Source organism: Mauremys reevesii, linkage group 5 (genome assembly GCF_016161935.1).
Source record: "Mauremys reevesii isolate NIE-2019 linkage group 5, ASM1616193v1, whole genome shotgun sequence".
In the NCBI taxonomy this organism is placed as follows: Eukaryota; Metazoa; Chordata; order Testudines; family Geoemydidae; genus Mauremys; species Mauremys reevesii.
Window position 1 is genome coordinate 133,736,908 of NC_052627.1, and position 20,475 is coordinate 133,757,382.

The 20,475-nt window shown below is 45.3% G+C and overlaps 1 protein-coding gene across 4 annotated transcripts in view; it reads right to left on the minus strand.

The window, feature by feature from the left end:
• The window catches only part of ALMS1 (ALMS1 centrosome and basal body associated protein), a 138,753-nt gene that overhangs the window by 812 nt on the left and 117,466 nt on the right, over nucleotides 1–20,475 (minus strand). For 3 of the 4 annotated variants that reach the window (XM_039541194.1, XM_039541196.1, XM_039541193.1), the window contains exons 18-19: nucleotides 18,855–18,941; nucleotides 17,047–17,146 (exon numbers count right to left, since the gene is read on the minus strand). In XM_039541194.1, coding sequence (XP_039397128.1) covers nucleotides 17,047–17,146; nucleotides 18,855–18,941 — 187 coding nt within the window. The remainder of the gene's footprint in view (nucleotides 1–17,046; nucleotides 17,147–18,854; nucleotides 18,942–20,475) is intronic. The other variant, XM_039541195.1, reaches the window with a different exon arrangement.

Here is a 20,475-nt window from a genome sequence, read left to right on the forward strand (position 1 = left end):
GCTGTTACTCCACTGTTTTAGTTGCCAGTGGTTATGCCTTGCTGTTTTCTAATTGGTAGTTTTGTAGAAAGCTGGCAGAGTTAAAAGTCTATCTATCCAATGGTCTCTGACTACCATGGACTCAAAATGTTGCCCCAGACTGAACTGAACTCTGGTCCCAAACGTGAATGATAAGAACTTTAATGACCTCTCCCTTAAAATTTTTTTTAAAAATGTTTAAAAATCACTGGTGGGAGGCAACAAGGTCAAAAATCAGATGAACAGATTCACTAAAGCAGTAAGTGTGGGAATCACAGCTCTGAGAAGTTTATTATATGCCTATATGCCTCTGGAAACAACATTCTTTCCAGTTGGTGTAATGACACCTAGTGGCCAATATCTTACCTGCAGCCTCCCTCCCTCCCCGCCCCACCCTTAAAGTGACATCTAATCTCAAAAACTGGCTCATTGTTTCTGATTTTTAATGCATGCATGGACGCTCAGATCTTTAAAAGGGAAAATATGTAATTAAATTAATTTGTCCAACACTTGTGGGATTTTTTTCCTATGCTACCCAACTTTGATTCATCAGCAGAGCAACATCCATCCTGTGTCCTGAATGAGACAGGGGGCCCGTGGAAAAAAACAGTAAGTGATCATGTAATTAAAGACTGTATCATAATGCATACACACAAGAGGGTCCAATTAGAGTTAGTCAACCTGGAATTCTCCCCCAGTTCCAGTCTCCTTGCCCAGCCACTCTCAGTCTGACCTAGCCAACCTCCTATTTTCTCCTTTCTCCCTGTGCCAGCCTCCAGTTCCAGTCTCCCGCCACATACTCAATGCTCCTTGTTCCAACCTACTGACCCAGCAGGTCTGGCACGTGTTCCGGCTGCATTCAAATCAGACAGCTTCCTCCTCCAGGCTTTCTGGGCCAAGAAGGGAGTCATAATTGAAAACACAGCAGATAGGTTCCCTGCTCTCAGTTATTGCACCCACAACCCAGCTCTGACAGAGTCTACAGCAGCTCAGAACTGCAATGCAGGGAAATTCCTGCTCAGCCACAGGCTACACAGTCTGGCTTCCTTCTTCATAGGGGAAATTTCCATTTTAAATGGCAAAATTCAATATCTTCCATCAGTGTCTGAAGTGTTGTAGTAGCTGGGAAGGTCCCAGAATATTTGTCCAGTAAGAGGAGGTTACTCACCTGAGCAGTAACTGACGTTCTTCGAGATGAGTGTCCTTGTGAGTGCTCCACTCCAGGTGTTGGTGTGTCCCTGCGCCTTCGCTCGGAGATTTTGACAGCACGCTCAGAGCCTGTCCCACACACTGACTGTGCCTTAATAGTACACGTGCCCGACTGGTCTCCTCAGTTCCTTCTCTACAACGGAGGCTACTCCAACTCTGAAGTAGAGGGGAGGAGGGTAGGTAGTGCTAGGGTAAAAATCTTCCGACGAACGTGCACGCGGCACGCGCACACCTAATTGGAATCGATATGAGCAAGCACTCGAAGAACCATTTTTGTTGACTTAAAGGGCTCTTAAAATCGATTTCTGTACTCCTCCCTGATGAGGGGATTAGCGCTGAAATCGACATCGCTAGATCGAATTTGGGGTAGTGTGGATGTAATTCGACGGTATTGGCCTCCAGGAGCTATCCCAGAGTGCTCCATTGTGACCGCTCTGGACAGCACTTTGAACTCAGATGCACTAGCCTGGTACACAGGAAAAGCCCCAGGAACTTTTGAATTTCATTTCCTGTCTGGCCAGTGTGGCGAACTCAGCAGCACAGGTGACCATGCAGTCCCCCTAGAATGTTGCTACGCTCCCCCTATCATCTCCATCCCTGAGGTTATCACAGATTAGAAGGTGGAAAAAAAACACACTCGCGATGACATGTTTTCTGAGCTCATGCAGTCCTCCCGCACTGATAGGGCACAGCGAAATGCCTGGTGGCATTCAGTGACAGAAGCCAGGAAAGAACTGCTGTGTTTGCTTAACAGCAAAAGTTTCATGCCTCGCTAGCAATCCTGCCTGAGCCAGGTTGCTGTGTTACATGCACTCCACGCTGTGTCAGCCTTGGGCGGGGGCATGACTGCTTTGTGAGCAGGAAGGCCATAGATATAGACATTGCATTAGGTAGCTTCTGTAGCTAGAGAAAACATTCCTGTGCATTCGGCAAAGTCTGTGGCAAAAAAAGAGAAGCCCAGTAGTGTAGCAGTTATCATGTTCACCTAAAATGCAAAACATCCCCGGTTCGAAACCGGCGGAAACAGGTCACTGTTCCTTTTTCTGACTCCCCTCCTGCATTTTTAGTCTTAGAACAGACCACCCTATGAAATTTTACTGCAAATTATACCAATTATGAGTTAAATAAAATGGAAGCTCTCTAAGTTATAGTCCCGGGTTCCTTACCCTTTCAGCTGCTCTGATAAATTAACATTTTTGTTAGGGGCGGGGAAAAATTTTCATGAAGCCTTTTATAGTGACTAATTGCTATCTAGGACTCTGAAATAATCTTAACGTGGCCCATAGAGTGCAATCCTTTGTTCTGGATTTGTCATTCCACAAGTTGAACTGCTCCTTACTACTGCCCAGGTTTCATGAGCCATGGGAGCAAGGAGAAGGCTGGGGTAGGTGCGACCGCGCAGTAATGCCGGCTGGGAGAGCAGCCTGAGGCAGAAGCCTCCTGCTCACATGATATTCCAGGCAGGACTGAATCTCCATGAGACGAAATTTAAAGAAGAGAATGACCTGGAGTCACTCCCATTCAGTGCTCTAAGAGGAGGATAGCCATATCTGTCCAGGCACCCCTGATTGACCTCACTGAGGTCTGCTAGCTGAGTGGGACCCCCGGCTGGCAGGAGCTGGCAGACGGAGCCGCGCAGCCCGCTGCCAGTCTGGGGCTCCATCCGTCGGCCCCACTCAGCCCGCTGCCTGCCTGGGGTTCAGATCATCCAGGCAGGCAGCAGGCTGAGCAGGTCCGGCAGATGGGACCCTGGAAAAAAAATTGTGAAATGATTGTCTGTCATTGCTTTCATAGAAGGGGAGGAGGGGCCTGACGACATGCACCCAAAACCACCCACAGCAAAGTTTTTACCCCATCAGACATTGGAAGCTTAACCCAGAATTCCAATGGGCAGTGGAGACTGTGGGAACTGTGGGATAGCTACCCACAATGCACCGCTCTGTAAGTCGATGCTAGCCGCGGTAGTGAGGACGCACTCCACCGACTTAATGCGTTTAGTGTGGACATATGCAATAGACTGTACAAAATTGAATTCTAAAAAATCAACTTCCATAAAATCAACCTAATTTAATAGTGTAGACATACCCATAGAGAGTTGTAAGAGGGAGCAAGTGACTAGGGGCTCGAAAAGTTGTTGCATTAAACAGGTTAACACTAAGTGAAGGTCCCACGGAGGGGTAGGAGGTTTAATGTCTGGGTATAGGGATTGGAGCCCTTTAAGAAAGCGCTTGGTGATTGGATGAGCAAAAACAGAAGTACAATTGATCTTGATGTGAAAGGTTGTAATAGCAGCTAAGTGGACTTTGATGGAGCTGAAAGAAAAGCCGGATTGCTTCAGGTGTAGTAAGTAATCAAGTATGGCGGAAGAGGTGCGGAAGTGGGAAGAATTTGGTTGTTTGAGCACCAATGTATGAACTCTTTCCACTTTTGGAGATATGTGGTGTGAGTAAACTGAGTTCTTCTATGTAAGAGTACTCTTTGAACCTGTTCAGAACATGCTAGTTCACTTTGTGAGAACTATGGATAGGTTGGGGTGAAGAAATCGGACGTGTTGCTGCAATAGGAGGTTCAGAGTGAGAGGCAATGAAATTGGTGGACAAATTGACATTCTGGTGAGGAACAGATACCATGGTTGGACCAGGACGAGGCAATCAAAATTACTGTGGCACAATCTGTTCATATCTTTGTCAGAACTCTGTGGAGAACCGGTATTGGGGGAAAAGCATACATTAAGTGTTGAGCCCATGAGATCAGGAACACATCTCCTAATGAATGTTTGCCTAATCCTGGTCTGGAGCAAAATTCGGGACATTTCCTGTTCTTCACAGTCGCGAAGAGGTCCAGGATTGGATAGCCCCAAAGACGGAATATATTGCATATGATCGTGTCGTTTATCTCCCGTTCATGATCCCAGGGAAAATGTCTGCTTAGTTCATCTGCGGTGGTATTCAGGGCCCCGGGAAGACAGGCTGCTGATATCTAGATGTTGTTCGTGAGGCACCAATTCCAGAGCTTCATGGCTTCTGTGCAAGGCAAGTGAGATCAAGTCCCTCCCTGCCTGTTGACATACAACATGCATGCAATGTTGTCTGTCATTATCCTAACACGTTGGTTCCAAATGAATGGGAGGAAGTGACAGCAGGCATTGCATATGGCGCGCAGTTCTAGGACGTTTATGTGTAGGGAGGCTTCAGTGGAAGACCATGGGCTGTATCGTGGGACATATGTGCTCCCCATCCCATGAGGGACGCATCGGTAGTCATTATGAGTGATGGAGAGTCCTGGAGAAAAGGGACTACTGAGCAGAGGTTGGAGGGAACTGTCCACCATCGGAGGGAGTCTTTGACTCTGAAGGGTATGGATAGAGGCTTGTTTAGAACGTATACATTTGGTCTGTAAACTGTGGCCAACCAAGCTTGGAAGCACCTCATGAATAGGCATGGATTTTTTTTACCATGAAAGTACACAAGGCCATGTGGCCTAATAGTTGCAGGCAGTCTCATGCAGTGACCTGGGGACTGTTGCGAAGTTTTGTAACGAGGAGTTTTATGGTGTTGAAACGATTGAGCAGGAAAGAGGCTATTCCTGTTCGGGAATCAAGGTGCACACTTATGAACTCCAGTTGTTGGGTAGGAGATGAGGTGGAATTGATTTTGTATATTTGTAGGCCCAGGGAAAGGAAGCAAGTGATGGTAAGCTGCATGGATCGAAGAGCTTTGTCAAGCGTTGAGCCTTCGAGGAGACAATCGTCGAGGTAAGGAAATATTATAACCCCATTTCCTGAGGTGGGCAGTAACCATGGCTAGGAGTTTGGAGAAAACGCGGGAGGCAGTAGACAGGCCGAAGGGCAACACTCTGTATTGAAAATGTGTTGAACCGAGGGTAAAACGAAGAAAACATCTGTGGGCTGGGTGAATAGTCACATGAAAATAGGAGGCCTGTAGGTTGAGGGCTGAAAAACCAATCGCCCTGTTCCAGCGCTGGGATTATGGTGGTGAGGGTAACCATTTTGAACTTTTGCTTTTTGATAAATTTGTTTAGCCGCATGAGGTCAAGGATTGGTTGCCATCCCCCGGTTTTCTTTTCTGTTAAGAAGTAATGGGAATAGAAACCTTTCCCTCTATGTTGTTTGGGCATGATTTACACTGACCGCAGTTGGAGGAGATGTTGTACTTCTTGGAGGAGCAGTTGCTCGTGAGAGGGGTTCCTGAAGAGGTACAGGGAGGGTGGGTGGGTGGGAGTGGGGAGAGGAAAGGGACAGAATAGCCAACTGTGACAAGCTCTAAAGCCCACTTCTCGGTGGTAATATTTCGCCATTGATGAGAGAATGGGCGTAGGCAGTGACCAAAAATAGGGGCAGATGGTGTAAGCGCTGAAGTGGGAATATTGTTTTCTATACTATCAACCAAGACTTCAAATTTGCTTATTGGTCAGAGGGGGTTGAGACGCTGCCAAGGAGTTGGGATGGCGGCCTTGGTATCTGGGCCTCTGGCGTTGCTGTTGTTGCTCGTGAGATCTATGGAATTGCTGGGTGTATGTGGGGGAGCATGGTAGCTGGTAAGGCTAGTATCTATATTGTCGCCTTCTGGTCATAGGGGTTTGAATTCCTAGAGACCGGAGAGTTATCCTGGAGTCCTTCATGGAGTGGAGTATGTCATTCGCAGTGGAGGCGAATAGTTTGTCACTGTCGAAGGGGAGATCCTCAGTGGTACTCTGGACCTCCTGGGGAAAGGAAGAGGACGAGAGTCGTGACCCTTGGCGCATCACAACTGCTGTTGCAGTGGACCGTGCCACAGTGGGGAGGGATAGCTCAGTGGTTTGAGCATTGGCCTGCTAAACCCAGGGCTGTGAATTCAATCCTTAAGGGGGCCATTTAGGGATCTGGGGCAAAAATCTGTCTGGGAATTGGCCCTGCTTTGAGCAGGGGGTTGGACTAGATGACCTTCTGAGGTCCCTTCCAACCCTGATATTCTATGATGTATTGGCCACTTCAAGGGCAGCTTGAAGAGCAGCGTGGAAGATGATTTGTCCCTCAGAAACTATGGCTGTAAATTGTTGTTTCTTTTCTTCTGGAATGTGATCAATGAAGTCCATGAATTTATTGTAATTTTTGTGGTCGTATTTTGCAAGAACAGCTGTATAATTAGCAATGCAAAATTGCAACATGGCTGAAGCGTATACCTTACCTCTGAGCAGATCTAATCGCTTACTGTTCTTGTCAGAAGGGGTAGAGCGGGGAAACTGGTGTTTGTTCTTTTGGTTAACTGCGTCTACTATCAGCGAGTTTGGCACTGGGTGATTAAAAAGGAATTCCGAGCCCTTGGAAGGAATAAAGTACTTCCGGTCTGCTTCGTTACAGGTAGGCAAGCTTGCAGCCGGGGTTTGCCAAATGGCCTTGGCAGGGTCTAAAAGGGCTGCGTTGATGGGTAATGCAATTCTAGAAGAAGAAGAGGGCTGCAGGATGTCGGTTAGCTCATGCTGCTGTTCAGGAACTTCCTCTAGGTTAATTCGTAACTCACTGGCAATTCTTTTAAAGAGGTCTTGAAATTTTGAGAAGTCGTCTGAAGATGTCAGGGGAGGTGGAAGCAATGCTTCATCAGGCAGAATAACTGGTTCTACCGGGTTAGAGGCAGGCCGTGCTTGCTCTTGCGGTTGTGAAAGGGCTGCCTGGGGTCTGGAGTCAGTGGCAGGGTCGTCAGCTGGTGGTACCGAGCAGGTCTCATGCCTCACTGCAGTGGTATAACAACAAGTGTGGTCCCAAGTATAAGGAGCCCATGGAGCCCAATATTGCCACTGTGGTGGGAAGCGCATGGGTGGTGCCATCCAGGGGTTCACGCACCATGGGGCAGGACCCTCGGAGTAGGACAAGGTAGCTTTCCTATGATCTCTCTTGATTGGAGTCTGTGGACGGGGGATCTAATAAGGTGAAAATTCTCCCTGCAGTCCAGATTCCTCATCACTGGAGGAAAGCTGTGTGGATCTTGCCTGAGTGTCTGGAGAGAAGTACGTGTTAAGAAGGGGAGACCATAAGATACGTGACATCAGCAGATCCTTGACTGTGCGAATTGCGGTGCTGCAGTGCCTCTGTGAGGGGAGGGCTGCGCAAGAGGAATTTGTTGTGAGGAGGGATTCCTCCGCACCAGTGTCCTGAGCGTTCTGTCACTGTCGGCTAGCTCAAAGGCTGACCGTGCTGGGAGAGTGAGAGGAGCCTGCAGGGGGTCAGGCAGGCTCGTATGCATCCGCACCACTTCCACTGCAGTGCCGAACGGTGCTAGATGAGAGGCAAGCAACTGAAAGCCTGAAGCCTTGACACTGGAGGTTAGCGCGACCACTGCAGCCGGAGGAGCCCGGTGCATCAAAGGTACTCAGCCAGGGGAGCACCGGAAGGGAAGCAGTACCCGACAAAGTCTTGTCCCTGAGAATACCCTTTGTGGGTGAAAGAGACTGATTTTTTTTGAAGTTTTCTTTTGTCTCTTTGAAGCAGGGGAGCTGCAGTGTACAGCAGAGTCAGAGCCCGGGTCTGAGGCTGGTCTGAGAGATTTTTACAGCAGGAGTAGTTTTAACCGCAGCTCCTTGTCTTTGCATGCCTGGAATTCAATTTGCTACAGTGGGCACATTTTTGGGGGATAGGGGACTCCCCTGAACATTTAATACATTTAAAGTGGCCATCTGAAAGAGGGATGGCATCATTACAGTTAGAGCAGCACTTAAAACCTGGAGAACCAGGCATGTCGGAAGCGGCTGCGCTGACAGAAACAAAAAAGTGTTTGGGTTTTTTTTTTTGTTTTTGTTTTAAAGAGAAGAGAAAGGGAAAAGGGCAACTAACTATTACTGGTAAGCTAAACTACGAGGGAAAAGAGTTGAACAAAGGACAGAAGAAATTCTCTAACGAGTCTGCTGAGCTCCGTCTCAGGCCGGGGATGGTAGAGAAGGAACTGAGGAGACCAGTCGGGCACATGTACTATTAAGGCACACTCAGCGTGTGAGGCAGGCTCTGCATGTGCGCGATCGGTACGAGTACTGCTGTCAAAATCTCACAGCGAAGGTGCAGGGATGCACCAACACCTGGAGTGGAGCACCCACAGGGACATCTCTTGAAGAAGAAAAGCTATTACCTCATTTACCTTTTCTCTCTCATATCCTAGGACCAACATGGTTACAACAACATACAAGATATATAATTTATGCACATATACAAAAACTAAAGTAGTTAAACCATGTTTCATATTAGTGGGACATGAAAAATCACCTGAGTTTTGCAATCCTAGTGGTTTATGCCATCCCTAGAGCAACTCCATGGAATTAGTTTCTTTATGTACAGTAAGAACCCCTTTACATTATGAACTGACATCAATAGTATGTTAACAACAACAGCTAAACAATTCAGTCTGCAGTTATTCTGTGCGGCCACAGAAGAAAATAAAGATTCACTGCAATAAATACAGTATACCACCCTTCCTCTGAACCAAGGACATGTACAGGTCTGAAATGTCCTGCTTTGCGCCATCCATCTCTCTCTATCATGTCTCCTGCTAACTGTATTACTTCAATCTCAACTCCAGAAAGTGTTCATTAACATTGTAAGACTTAACTGTACTTTACATCCAGCAGTGGATATGACCATTAATAAAAATCACACCCCTCTCTCTTTGAATTGTGTCATTCTGTTCTGTGATGACTTTAGCCCTTAAGAGGCCATTTACCACTTGCACAGCAGGGTGTACATTTAAGACATTAATAAAAATAAGATTTATATACAGAACCTTGTTGTAGTCATATAAAACTGGATCATTATTATGGTTCAGTACTTACTGTCCTAAGACAGAAAATTAAACATATCCAAAATATTCTTTATGAAGCACCTTTCAGACTGGTAAAATATTCTGAAGGTGCCCAGCAAAAAGGATAGTACCAAATTCCAGTAACTTAACCTTTCTGATGGATGCAAGTTGTTTAAGAGGGCATTCAGAATGGTACCACATTTAAACAAATAAACAAACCTTAACCATAACCTTATTTTTAGACAATCTCTGTTGTGGCTGGCCAGCTCCTGCTTCAGTGTGATGCCCCAGCAAGCAATGGGCCATTACACCAAAACTTGGAACATGCTGAAGTATGGAGACATGAGCCCAGTTTGCCATTTTAGTGTATAATATAGTAATAATAATTGGAGATATGCCAATCTCCTAGAACTGGAAGGGACCTTGAAAGCTCATTGAGTCCAGCCCCCTGCCTTCACTAGCAGGACCAATTTTTGCCCCAGATCCTTAAGTGGCCCCCTCAAGGATTGAACTCACAACCCTGGGTTTAGCAGGCCAATGCTCAAACCACTGAGCTATCCCTCCCACCGAAGGGACTGTTTATTATACAGTGTATGCAGCGTTGTTGTAACAGTGTTGGTCAGTGAATGGGACCCACTCTTCTGGCCTTCAGACAACTCCCCAACATCATCATCAGAATGACGCTCCTCACAGACCAGGGACACTTCAACTCAAAGTGGCACCTGACCCTGTTAGAACAACAGATGCAAAACATACTTCCCCTGCTATGATGTTCAACACCCTCCAGAACTCACCTTTCAAGATCAATGGGTCCTACATATGCCTATCAAAACATGTCGTGTACTTCATCAGGTGCACTAAATGCCCCAATAACAACTAAGTGGGTAAAACCATTCACTGCACTCTCAAATGAACTCTCACAGAAAAATGATAAAAGATAAATTCCATATCCCCTGTGGGTGAACACTTTTCACAGAGCAATCATAGAATATCAGGGTTGGAAGGGACCTCAGGAGGTCATCTAGTCCAACCAGGGCCGGCTCCAGACTCCAGCGCACCAAGCGCGTGCTTGGGGCGGCATGCCGCGGGAGGCGCTCTGCCTGTCGCCGGGAGGGCGGCAGCAGTGATGAGCTGCCAGCACCCACCCCACCCCCCTGGGCCTCTCCAAAAAGCACATCAGCAGGATGACCAGAGCTCAGCTCAGCTGCCCAGCAGATGCAGGCGTGCCTGCGGAGGGTCGGGTCCGCGGCTCCGGTGGACGTCCCGCAGGCATGCCTGCGGAGAGTCTGCTGGTCCGCGGCTCCGGTGGATGTCCCGCAGGTGTGCCTGCAGAGGGTCAGCTGGTCCCGTGGCTCCAGTGGACCTCCCGCAGGCATGCCTGCGGATGCTCCACCGGAGCCGCGGGAGCAGCGGACCCTCCGCAGGCACATCTGCAGGAGGTCCACTGGAGCCATGGGACCGGCGACCGCCAGAGCGCCCCTCGCGGCGTGCCACCCTGCTTGGGGCGGCGAAATTACCAGAGCCGCCCCTGAGTCCAACCCTCTGCTCAAAGCAGGACAATCCCCAACTAAATCATCCCAGCCAGGGCTTTGTCAAGCCTGACCTTAAAAACCTCTAAGGAAGGAGATTCCACCACCTCCCTAGGTAACCCATTCCAGTGTTTCACCACCCTCCTAGTGAAAAAGGTTTTCTAATATCCAACCTAAACCTCCCCCACTGCAACTTGAGACCATTACTCCTCGTTCTATCATCTGGTACCACTGAGAAGAGTCTAGATCCATCCTCTGTGGAAACCTTTCAGGTAGTTGAAAGCAGCCATCAAATCCCCCCCTCATTCTTCTCTTCTGCAGACTAAACAATCCCAGTTCCCTCAGCCTTTCCTCACAAGTCAGGTGCTCCAGCCCCCTAATCATTTTTGTTGCCCTCCGCTGGACTCTCTCCAATTTTTCCAAATCCTTGTAGTGTGGGGCCCAAAACTAGACACAGTACTCCAGATGAGGCCTCACCAATGTCGAATAGAGGGGAATGATCATGTCCCTTGATCTGCTGGCAATGCTCTTACTTATACAGTCCAAAATGCTGTTAGCCTTCTTGGCAACAAGGGCACACTGTTGACTCATATCCAGCTTCTTGTCCACTGTAACCCCTAAATCCTATTCTGCAGAACTGCTGCCTAGCCACTCGGTCCCTAGTCTGTAGCAGTGCATGGGATTCTTCTGTCCTAAGTGCAGGACTCTGTAATTGTCCTTGTTGAACCTCATCAGATTTCTTTTGTCCCAATCCTCTAATTTGTCTAGGTCCCTCTGTATCCTATCCCTACCCTCCAGCATATCTGCCACTCCTTCCAGTTTAGTGTCATCTGCAAACTTCCTGAGGGTGAAATCCACATCATCCTCCAGATCATTAATGAAGATATTGAACAAAACCAGCCCCAGGACCGACCCTTGGGGCACTCCATTTGATACCGGCTGCCAACTAGACATGGAGCCATTGATCACTACCCGTTGAACCTGATGATCTAGCCAGCTTTCTATCCACTTTATAGTCCAGTCATCCAGCCCATACTTCTTTAACTTGCTGGCAAGAATACTGTGGGAGACCGTATCATTCTATATCTCATCTCTCTGTCCTCATCCTCAAAGGAAACCAGTACAAAACCTTCAAAAGACAAGCCTGGGACATTAAATTCATAACTTTGGTAGACACTAAAAATCATGGACTGAACAGAGACACTGGATTTATCATTTATTACAACAATCTATAATCCACTAAACATCCCCTCAACTCCCCGCCCACCCATGATTGGAGAGGTGTTAACAAGCCACTTCACGTTGAATGGTCCCTTGAAATGTGTGTTAACTACTTATGCTAAACAATCTGTTCCACCTTGTATGGCTGTGACACTGGGTACATTTCCCAGACCCGAGGAAGAGCTCTGTGTAAACTCTAAAGCTTCTCTCTCTCACCAACAGAAGTTGGTCCAGTGAAAGCTATTACCTCACCCACTTTTGTCTCTATTATACGATGGATTATTCCCTGAATCTAGTGTTCTCTGAAGACTGATTTATAGGGTAGGGGGTGGAGGTGTTAAGGAAGTGAGAAGCTGAGCTAGTTTTGATAAGAAAGTCTGGGACTTCAGTGTTGTGACATCAATTGAAGGTCACAAGCAGCAATTTCTATTTTTTATTAAGTCACAATGTAAGAACTAAATATATGGATGTCTAGAACACTGATATAAAAGTGATAAATTGTCAGCCTCAGAGATATGTTTATTAAGAGAATTTATGGAGCACTTCTGTGGTATAAATATATTTTTAAATCATGTCACAGTACATTATATATAATTGCAATCACCTTGTTATATATCACTAGATGCCATGACCCAGAAAAACACCCTGTCTCCACTGAATACAATGTAGTCAACATGTACCGTGTCACAATGAACTCAGAGTAGTCTCTAGAGCATACTGGTCCACTCCATAAAACCACCAGGCAATCTCTGCTAAAAAGAAAGATCACTAGTATTGGAATGGTAAGATTGCTGCACAGAGTAAAAGGGAGGTGCATTAACATAGATGTGTCTAGGGAACGGTGCATGTTGTACTGGAATAACAGAGACTTGGTGAGATAACTCACATGACTGGAGTACTAACATGGATGGATATAAACTGTTCAGGAAGGACAGGCAGGGCAGAAAAGGTGAGGGAGTTGCATTGTATGTAAGAGAACAGTATGACTCCTCAGAGCTCTGGTATGAAACTACAGAAAAACCGGAGAGTCTCTGGATTAAGTTTAGAAGTGTGAGCAACAAGGGTGATGTTGTGGTGGGAGTCTGCTATAGACCACCAGACCAGGGGAATGAAGTGGATGAGGCTTTCTTCTGGCAACTAACAGAAGTTACTAGATTGCAGGCCCTGGTTCTCATGGGAGACTTCAATCACCCTAATGTCTGCTGGGAGAGCAATACAGCAGTGCACAGACAATCCAGGAAGTTTTTGGAAAGTGTAGGGGACAATTTCCTGATGCAAATGTTGGAGGAACCAACTAGGGGCAGAGTTCTCCTTGACCTGCTGCTCGCAAACAGGGAAGAATTAGTAGGGGAAGCAAAAGTGGATGGGAACCTGGGAGGCAGTGACCATGAGATGATCGAGTTCATGATCCTGACACAAGGAAGAAAGGAGAGCAGCAGAGTATGGACCCTGGACTTCAGAAAAGCAGACTTTGACTCCCTCAGGGAACTGATGGTCAGGATCCCCTAGGAGAATAACATAAAGGGGAAAGGAGTCCAGGAGAGTTGGCTGTATTTTAAAGAATCCTTATTGAGGTTGCAGGAACAAACCATCCCAATGGGTAGAAAGAATAGTAAATATGTCAGGTGACCAGCTTGGCTTAACAGTGAAATCCTTGCTGATCTTAAACACAAAAAAGAAGCCTACAAGAAGTGGAAGATTAGACAAATGGCCAGGGAGGAGTATAAAAATATTGCTCAGGCATGCAGGAGTGAAATCAGGAAGGCCAAATCACACTTGGAGTTGCAGCTAGCAAGAGATGTTAAGAGTAACAAGAAGGGTTTCTTCAGGTATGTTAGCAACAAGAAGGTGGTCAAGGAAAGTGTGGGCCCCTTACTGAATGAAGGAGGCAACCTAGTGACAGAGGATGTGGAAAAAGCTAATGTAATCAATGTTTTTTTTGCCTCTGTTTTCACAAACAAGGTCAGCTCCCAGATGGCTGCACTGGGCAGCACAGCATGGGAGGAGGTGACCAGCCCTCTGTGGAGAAAAGTGGTTCAGGACTATTTAGAAAAACTGGACGAGCACAAGTCCATGGGGCCGGATGCGCTGCATCCGAGAGTGCTAAAGGAGTTGGCAGATGTGATTGCAGAGCCATTGGCCATTATCTTTGAAAACTCATGACGATCGGGGCAGGTCCCTGATGACTAGAAAAAGGCAAATGTAGTGCCCATCTTTAAAAAAGGGAAGGAGGAGAATCCGGGGAACTACAGGCCAGTCAGTCTCACCTCAATCCCTGGAAATACCATGGAGCAGGTCCTCAATTCTGAAGCACTTAGAGGAGAGGAAAGTGATCAGGAACAGTCAGCATGGATTCACCAAGGGCAAGTCATGCCTGACCAACCTAATTGAGGAGATAACTGGCTCTATGGATGAGGGGAAAGCAGTGGACGTATTATTCCTTGACTTTAGCAAAGATTTTGATATGGTCTCCCACAGTATTCTTGCCAGCAAGTTAAAGAAGTATGGGCTGGATGAATGGACTGTAAGGTGGATAGAAAGCTGACTAGATCATCAGGTTCAACGGGTAGTGATCAATGGCTCCATGTCTAGTTGGCAGCCGGTATCAAGCGGAGTGTTCAATATCTTCATTAATGATCTGGAGGATGGTGTGGACTGCACTCTCAGCAAGTTTGCAAATGACACTAAACTGGGAGGAGTGGTAGATACACTGGAGGGTAGGGATCGGATACAGAGGGACCTAGACAAATTAGACGATTGGGCCAAAAGAAATCTGATGAGGTTCAACAAGGACAATTGCAGAGTCCTGCACTTAGGACAGAAGAATCCCATGCACTGTTACAGACTAGGAACCGAATGGTTAGGCAGCAGTTCTGTAGAAAAGGACTCAGGGATTACAGTGGACAAGAAGCTGGATGTGAGTTGACAGTGTGCCCTTGTTGCCAAGAAGGCTAATGGCATTTTGGGCTGTATAAGTAGGGGTATTGCCAGCAGATCAAGGGACATGATCATTCCCCTCTATTCGACATTGGTGAGGCCTCATCTGGAGTACTGTGTCTAGTTTTGGGCCTCCCACTACAAAAGGATTTGGAAAAATTGGAAAGAGTCCAGTGGAGGGCAACAAAAATGATTAGGGGGCTGGAGCATATGACTTATGAGAGGCTGAGGGAACTGGGATTGCTTAGTCTGCAGAAGAGAAGAATGAGGGAGGATTTGATAGCTGCTTTCAACTACCTGAAAGGGGGTTCCAAAGAGGATAGATCTAGACTGTTCTCAGTGGTACCGGATGACAGAACAAGGAGTAAAATGGTCTCAAACTGCAGTGGAGGAGGTTTAGGTTGGATATTAGAAAACCTTTTTCACTAGGAGGGTGGTGAAACACTGGAATGGGTTACCTAGGGTGGTGGTGAAATCTCCTTCCTTAGAGGTTTTTAAGGTCAGACTTGAAAAATCCCCGGCTGGGATGATTTAGTTGGGGAGTGGTCCTGCTTTGAGCAGGGTTTTGGACTAGATGACCTCGTGAGGTCTCTTCCAACCCTGATATTCTATGATTCTATCTTTTACTATAGCTGCCTCTAAGTCACAACTTAACTGCATAAGGAATTCTGAGTATTAAACTTTAGTACATTAACGTTAGCCAACCTGTTAGCTAAATGAACACTTAAGAATCTACTGTCCAGTCTCCAGAGGGTTAAGAAGTCATTTTTTCAAAGTCCTCCCAAATCCTACAATGAAAGCTATAACAAGGACAGTGATTCCTTATTAAACTTGTCAAACATGCTTTGCAAATCCCACTGTGAATTCTGAAAGCTCTTGTGTTTATAATATACACCAGGGCTAAACACCAGAATTCAAAGGCATTATCATTGGAATATTTTCAGTATGCCCACCAGAATCGCTCTGTTCTGTCTTCAGGGATTGAGGCAAGGCCATTCTAGTCATATTTATTTATTTGGGACCATTTTTCCTCCCTTTTTAACAGACTTTATTTTTCATTTTTATGTACTGAGTGTGCACGTTGGGATAGAAAACAGAGCAGAGCAGAGATTGGTCTGTTGAAATGTGGCTAAGTTGGATCACAGCAGACTAGTTTAAATGTTATATATATTTTGTGAAGCATCCACACACAGAGATGCATACTGTAGAAAATATATAAATATAATAGAATCATAGAAATGTAGGGCCAGGAAGGGACCTTGAGAAGTCATCTAGCCCATCCTCCCTGACGCTGAGGCAGGACCAAGTAAACCTAGATCATCCCTAACAGATGTTTGTTTAACTCATTCTTAAAAACTTCCAATGACAGGGGTTCTGCAACCTCCCTTGGTAAGCTATTCCTGTATTTAACTATCCTTAGAAAGTTTTTCTTAATATCTGACCTAAATCTCCCTTGCTGCAAACTAAGCTGATTACATGGAGAACAACTGATCGCCACCTTCTTTACAACTGTCCTTAACATATCTGAAGACTTATCAGGTCCCCCCCCGCTCAGTCTTCTCTAGACTAAACACGCTCTATTTTTTTAAAAAATCCTTCCTCATATGTCAGGTTTTCTAAACCTTCTACCATTTTTGTTGCTCTCCTCTGAACTGTCTCCAATTTATCCACAACTTTCCTAAAATGTGGTGCCCAGAACTGGAACACTGCTCCAGTGCTGAGTAGAGCAAAACAATTACCTCCTGTGTCTTACATACAAACTCCTGTTAATATACCCATCTTTTTTGCAACTGCATCACATTGTTGATTCATATTCAATTTATGATCCACTATAACCCCCAGATCCTTTTTTGAAGTACTACGGGCTAGTCAGTTATTCCTCATGTTGTAGCCGGACATTTGATTTTTCCTTTCTAAGAGGTAGTACTTTGTACTTGTCTTTCCTGGATTTTATCTTGTTATTTTCAGACTAATTCTCCTATTTGTCAAGGTCATTTTGAATTCAAATCCTGTCCTCCAAAACACTTGGTGTCATCAGCAAATTTTATAAGCACACTCTCCACTCCATTATCTAAGACATTAATGAAAATATTGAACAGTACTGGACCCAAGACAGACCCATGAAGGACCCCACTAGATACAACATTCCAGTTTGACCATGAATCATTGATAATTACGCTGAAAAATAGTTTTTCAACCAGTTCTGCACTCACTTTATAGTGATTTCATGTACAGTAAATGAATCTGACCAAAAGTAAGAGATCCTGAATATCCTAGTCTAACTTGTTTGCCTAGAATTCTCTTTTCCTTGGTGACCTATAGAAGGCTGGCTTGTGAGACAGAACACCTACCGTTTTGTAAAGCTGTGCTTTCAGTCGGTATGAAGTATATTCAGATTTTCTTTTCTCTTCCTCTCGCCTCTTCTGCACCTCAGGCAGCTGTTCATAGATTCTTAGTGTAAATACAAAGACAAAAAATGTTACTTGGGAATAAAGGACCTTGTTAGTGAAAAAAGCATCCTGTTTTTTATCTTCATGTTCCCTTAAAGGCTTCTGGCCAAATATAGCACAGAAAGATTATCTTTTGGGGTTGCTGGTGTCATGGATGCCAAACGTGGAATACACGATCACAGCCAGCCATGGTACTGGACGTTTCCACATCCCACAATGCTATTCATTGAAGTATCACCCCCTAAAAAAGAATTTTTGGGAGTAATGTCAATGATATGGCAGCACGCTCCAAAAAGTGCAACTTTCAGGATCACCAGCAGGGAATGGTACCACCAGTGGATGGGCATGTTGGGTTCCAAATACCAAGTTAATCTGTAAATGGTAGATATTTCTGTGGTGAGAAAACACTTGAAATGGGTCAAATTTGGCAGAATCATCTGTGAGATCCAAAGAGGGCCAGATTTTGCCCTCTTCTCCTGTTGAGCGTCCCCCAGGCAGGACCCAGGAATAATGGAAAGCCTTGAACGTAGGAAGCATAAGAACTAGGACTTCTGCAAGGCCAGTGCTGCTGTTGCCAGTTCTGTACAGTGGTCAGGATCTCAGTCTCCCTTCTACACACTGGCTAGGCACAGAAGGCAACAGACACTGTACCCTCTTCCTAGGGTGGCACAACTGTGCTCAGCACATACTCCCCAAAGCTCTGAGTCTTGTGTCTGCTTTAAGAGTGGAAACTCAGCTAATTTCATGAAAATGGCTGCCAAGCTCATGTAGGACTGCATGCCTCCAATAATAAAAAAAATAATTGGAGCAGAGACACCGTATTCTGAATGGTCAGCCTTGTAAAATACTTAAACAAGAGAAACTGTACTTTGCTTCTTTTCTCACACAGATTTGAGATTGAGAGAATACAGTAGAAACTTTCTACACACACCGTGTTGTACCTACAAAATATTCTTTTAAGAGATTTATTGCTTTGTTTTTTCCATGCAATAGATTTAATCAGATCATGGCCTACAGTGCCAGAGGGAATTGGAAACAGATTTTCTTTTAAACATTTATTCCTTCAACTGGTACTCATTTGAAATGGCTTCAGTGGATTCTGTTTTGAGGATGAGGGATACATAGGATCAAATGTAGCTGAGAGTAAGACGGTGCATCTCCCATGGAAGCCTCCGTGCTAATTTCAGCAAGGACATAAGATGGTCAGAAAATGGGCAAGTGGCAAAGTTGTGTAACTTGCACCAATTTGACATTTAGCAGGTTGTAAAATACATCATAGGGTATGGAAGGGAGGGAGGTTAGCAGGAAAAGAAATGGCAGGGTACTAGATAAAGCAGACTCTCCCTACTTTAAAGTATCCTTCCACCATCCCCAACAGTCCCAGGGAATGAATTTGACCAATGCTAAACCTGATTCCTATGCAATATCCTAAAGCTCAGACTAGGATAAACCACACACATTTGTAGAGAGTCCAGACTACCATGTATAAACATGTCAGTTAACATGTTTCAATTAGTGATCAGTTAACTTGAGTTAAACTCTAGAGTAGATATACCCTATGAAGCTGATTCTTGTGGGAGTAGGCATATGCAAATTAAAATAGGACACTTAGAGAAAGAACTCCATTATAAAAATAAGAACATGGCCACTACAGTATTAACAGTCCCTCCAACACAGAGCTCTTTGCTACTACCTTCTCACAGACATACCTTCTCTTTTGTCCCTGTTTTCCTACTCTGTTTGTGGCTGCTCCCAGAAGCCCAACCTTTCTAAAAACTTCACTAGCAGCATTACCTCTATAGAAAAGACAAAATGAATAACATTTGGATTCTTAGTTTTACTTCTACTAAGACTTAAACTGAAGGAGTTAGGCGGTACTTGGATTAATAAATACTGGGCTTTCACCTCTGAAGTCACAGGTATAGAATTGCATCAATTCATAAGTGAAAAGGTTACTGGTGATTTCATTCTCTGGGTGGATGCTTCATCAGGAAGGGGGGGCCTGAAGTGGTTAGTGTGTTAGCCTACTACTTGGGGAGATCTGGGTTTGATTCTCTACTGACACAAACTTCCTTTGTGACCTTGGGCAAGTCACTTAACTTTTCTGTAGGGATAACACCACCAACCTACTTCACAGGGCTGTTGTGGGGATAAATACATTAAAGACATTAAATACTGTGAAGCACTTTGAGAATTACTAATCAAAAGTGGTGTACAACAGAAAGGTACTATGATCATAGATGGGATTTTCAAAAGCTTTCAGCACAGGCCAAACTACTGATTTCAGTGGAAGTAGAACTAGGCTGATGCTGAGCACTTTTGAAAATCCCACCCCATAAAACCATGGCCCAATCTGGCTTGTAACAGCACAACTACCTGTCTTTGCTGATGAGAGGGCCAAAACCATAGAGGACTGTGTTGCAGGTCAGAGCTGAGGTGCAATGGCTCAGACGCATAAAGAGATTGCAGAGCACTCGCCAGCAACACTGCCTTACCTCTGGTCAGTGTACTCAGCTCCCCACTGTGCACTGAAACATTCACCCAGAGACAAAACTGCCACGTCTGCCATGTATTTTCAGGAAGAGCAAAAGCATTTGCCTTACTAAGACCCATTGCTTAGATTTTGTATTTATCTTATCATTCTATAACATATATTCCATCTGAGGGAGCTTTTCTGTGCAAAACAATCAGTTCAAGACATATCTGTTAGAGTTATCACCATCCGTGATCCCCTATTAGACATTAGCACATACTCCGTTTTGAAGTTTCTACCTCAGGCCATACAAGTTCTCCACTGGAAAGGGGATCAAAGCCTTTTCAGACCTACAAATGATCTACTGGATGGGGGTAGGAAGGTCTAATAGGACTCCTTCAGACTACCATCCCACTTACTCTCCCAGGGTCCATCCAGGATGGTTGGAGGTGCCTCATTAACTAGAAAGTACTCTGCTGTTCAGGTATTTGGCCACTGGCTCACCCATTCATGGAGATATTTAATTTACATAGGGAATACACTACTGTAGCTAAATTCAGCACCCTGTTCCATAGCTGATTTGTAATTCTAACAAGGTGTAAGGAGAAACGGAATATTCTCCTCAAGGGAGTGACCCACAAAAAATTGTGCTCATAAAATGAGCAGATTTTAAAAGGCCAGTGACAGTGATAACTTTTCTCTCAGTTGATGTTGGAAAGTAATTTATGAGTGTAGCATGAACAAGTAAATGGCAATAAAAATATCACAACTGGATCCAGGTTGGGTGAATCAGCAGAAATGCTATGAATTCAGATATTTATGAACTCCGAGTTCATGAAGATGCTGCAGTTAATGGC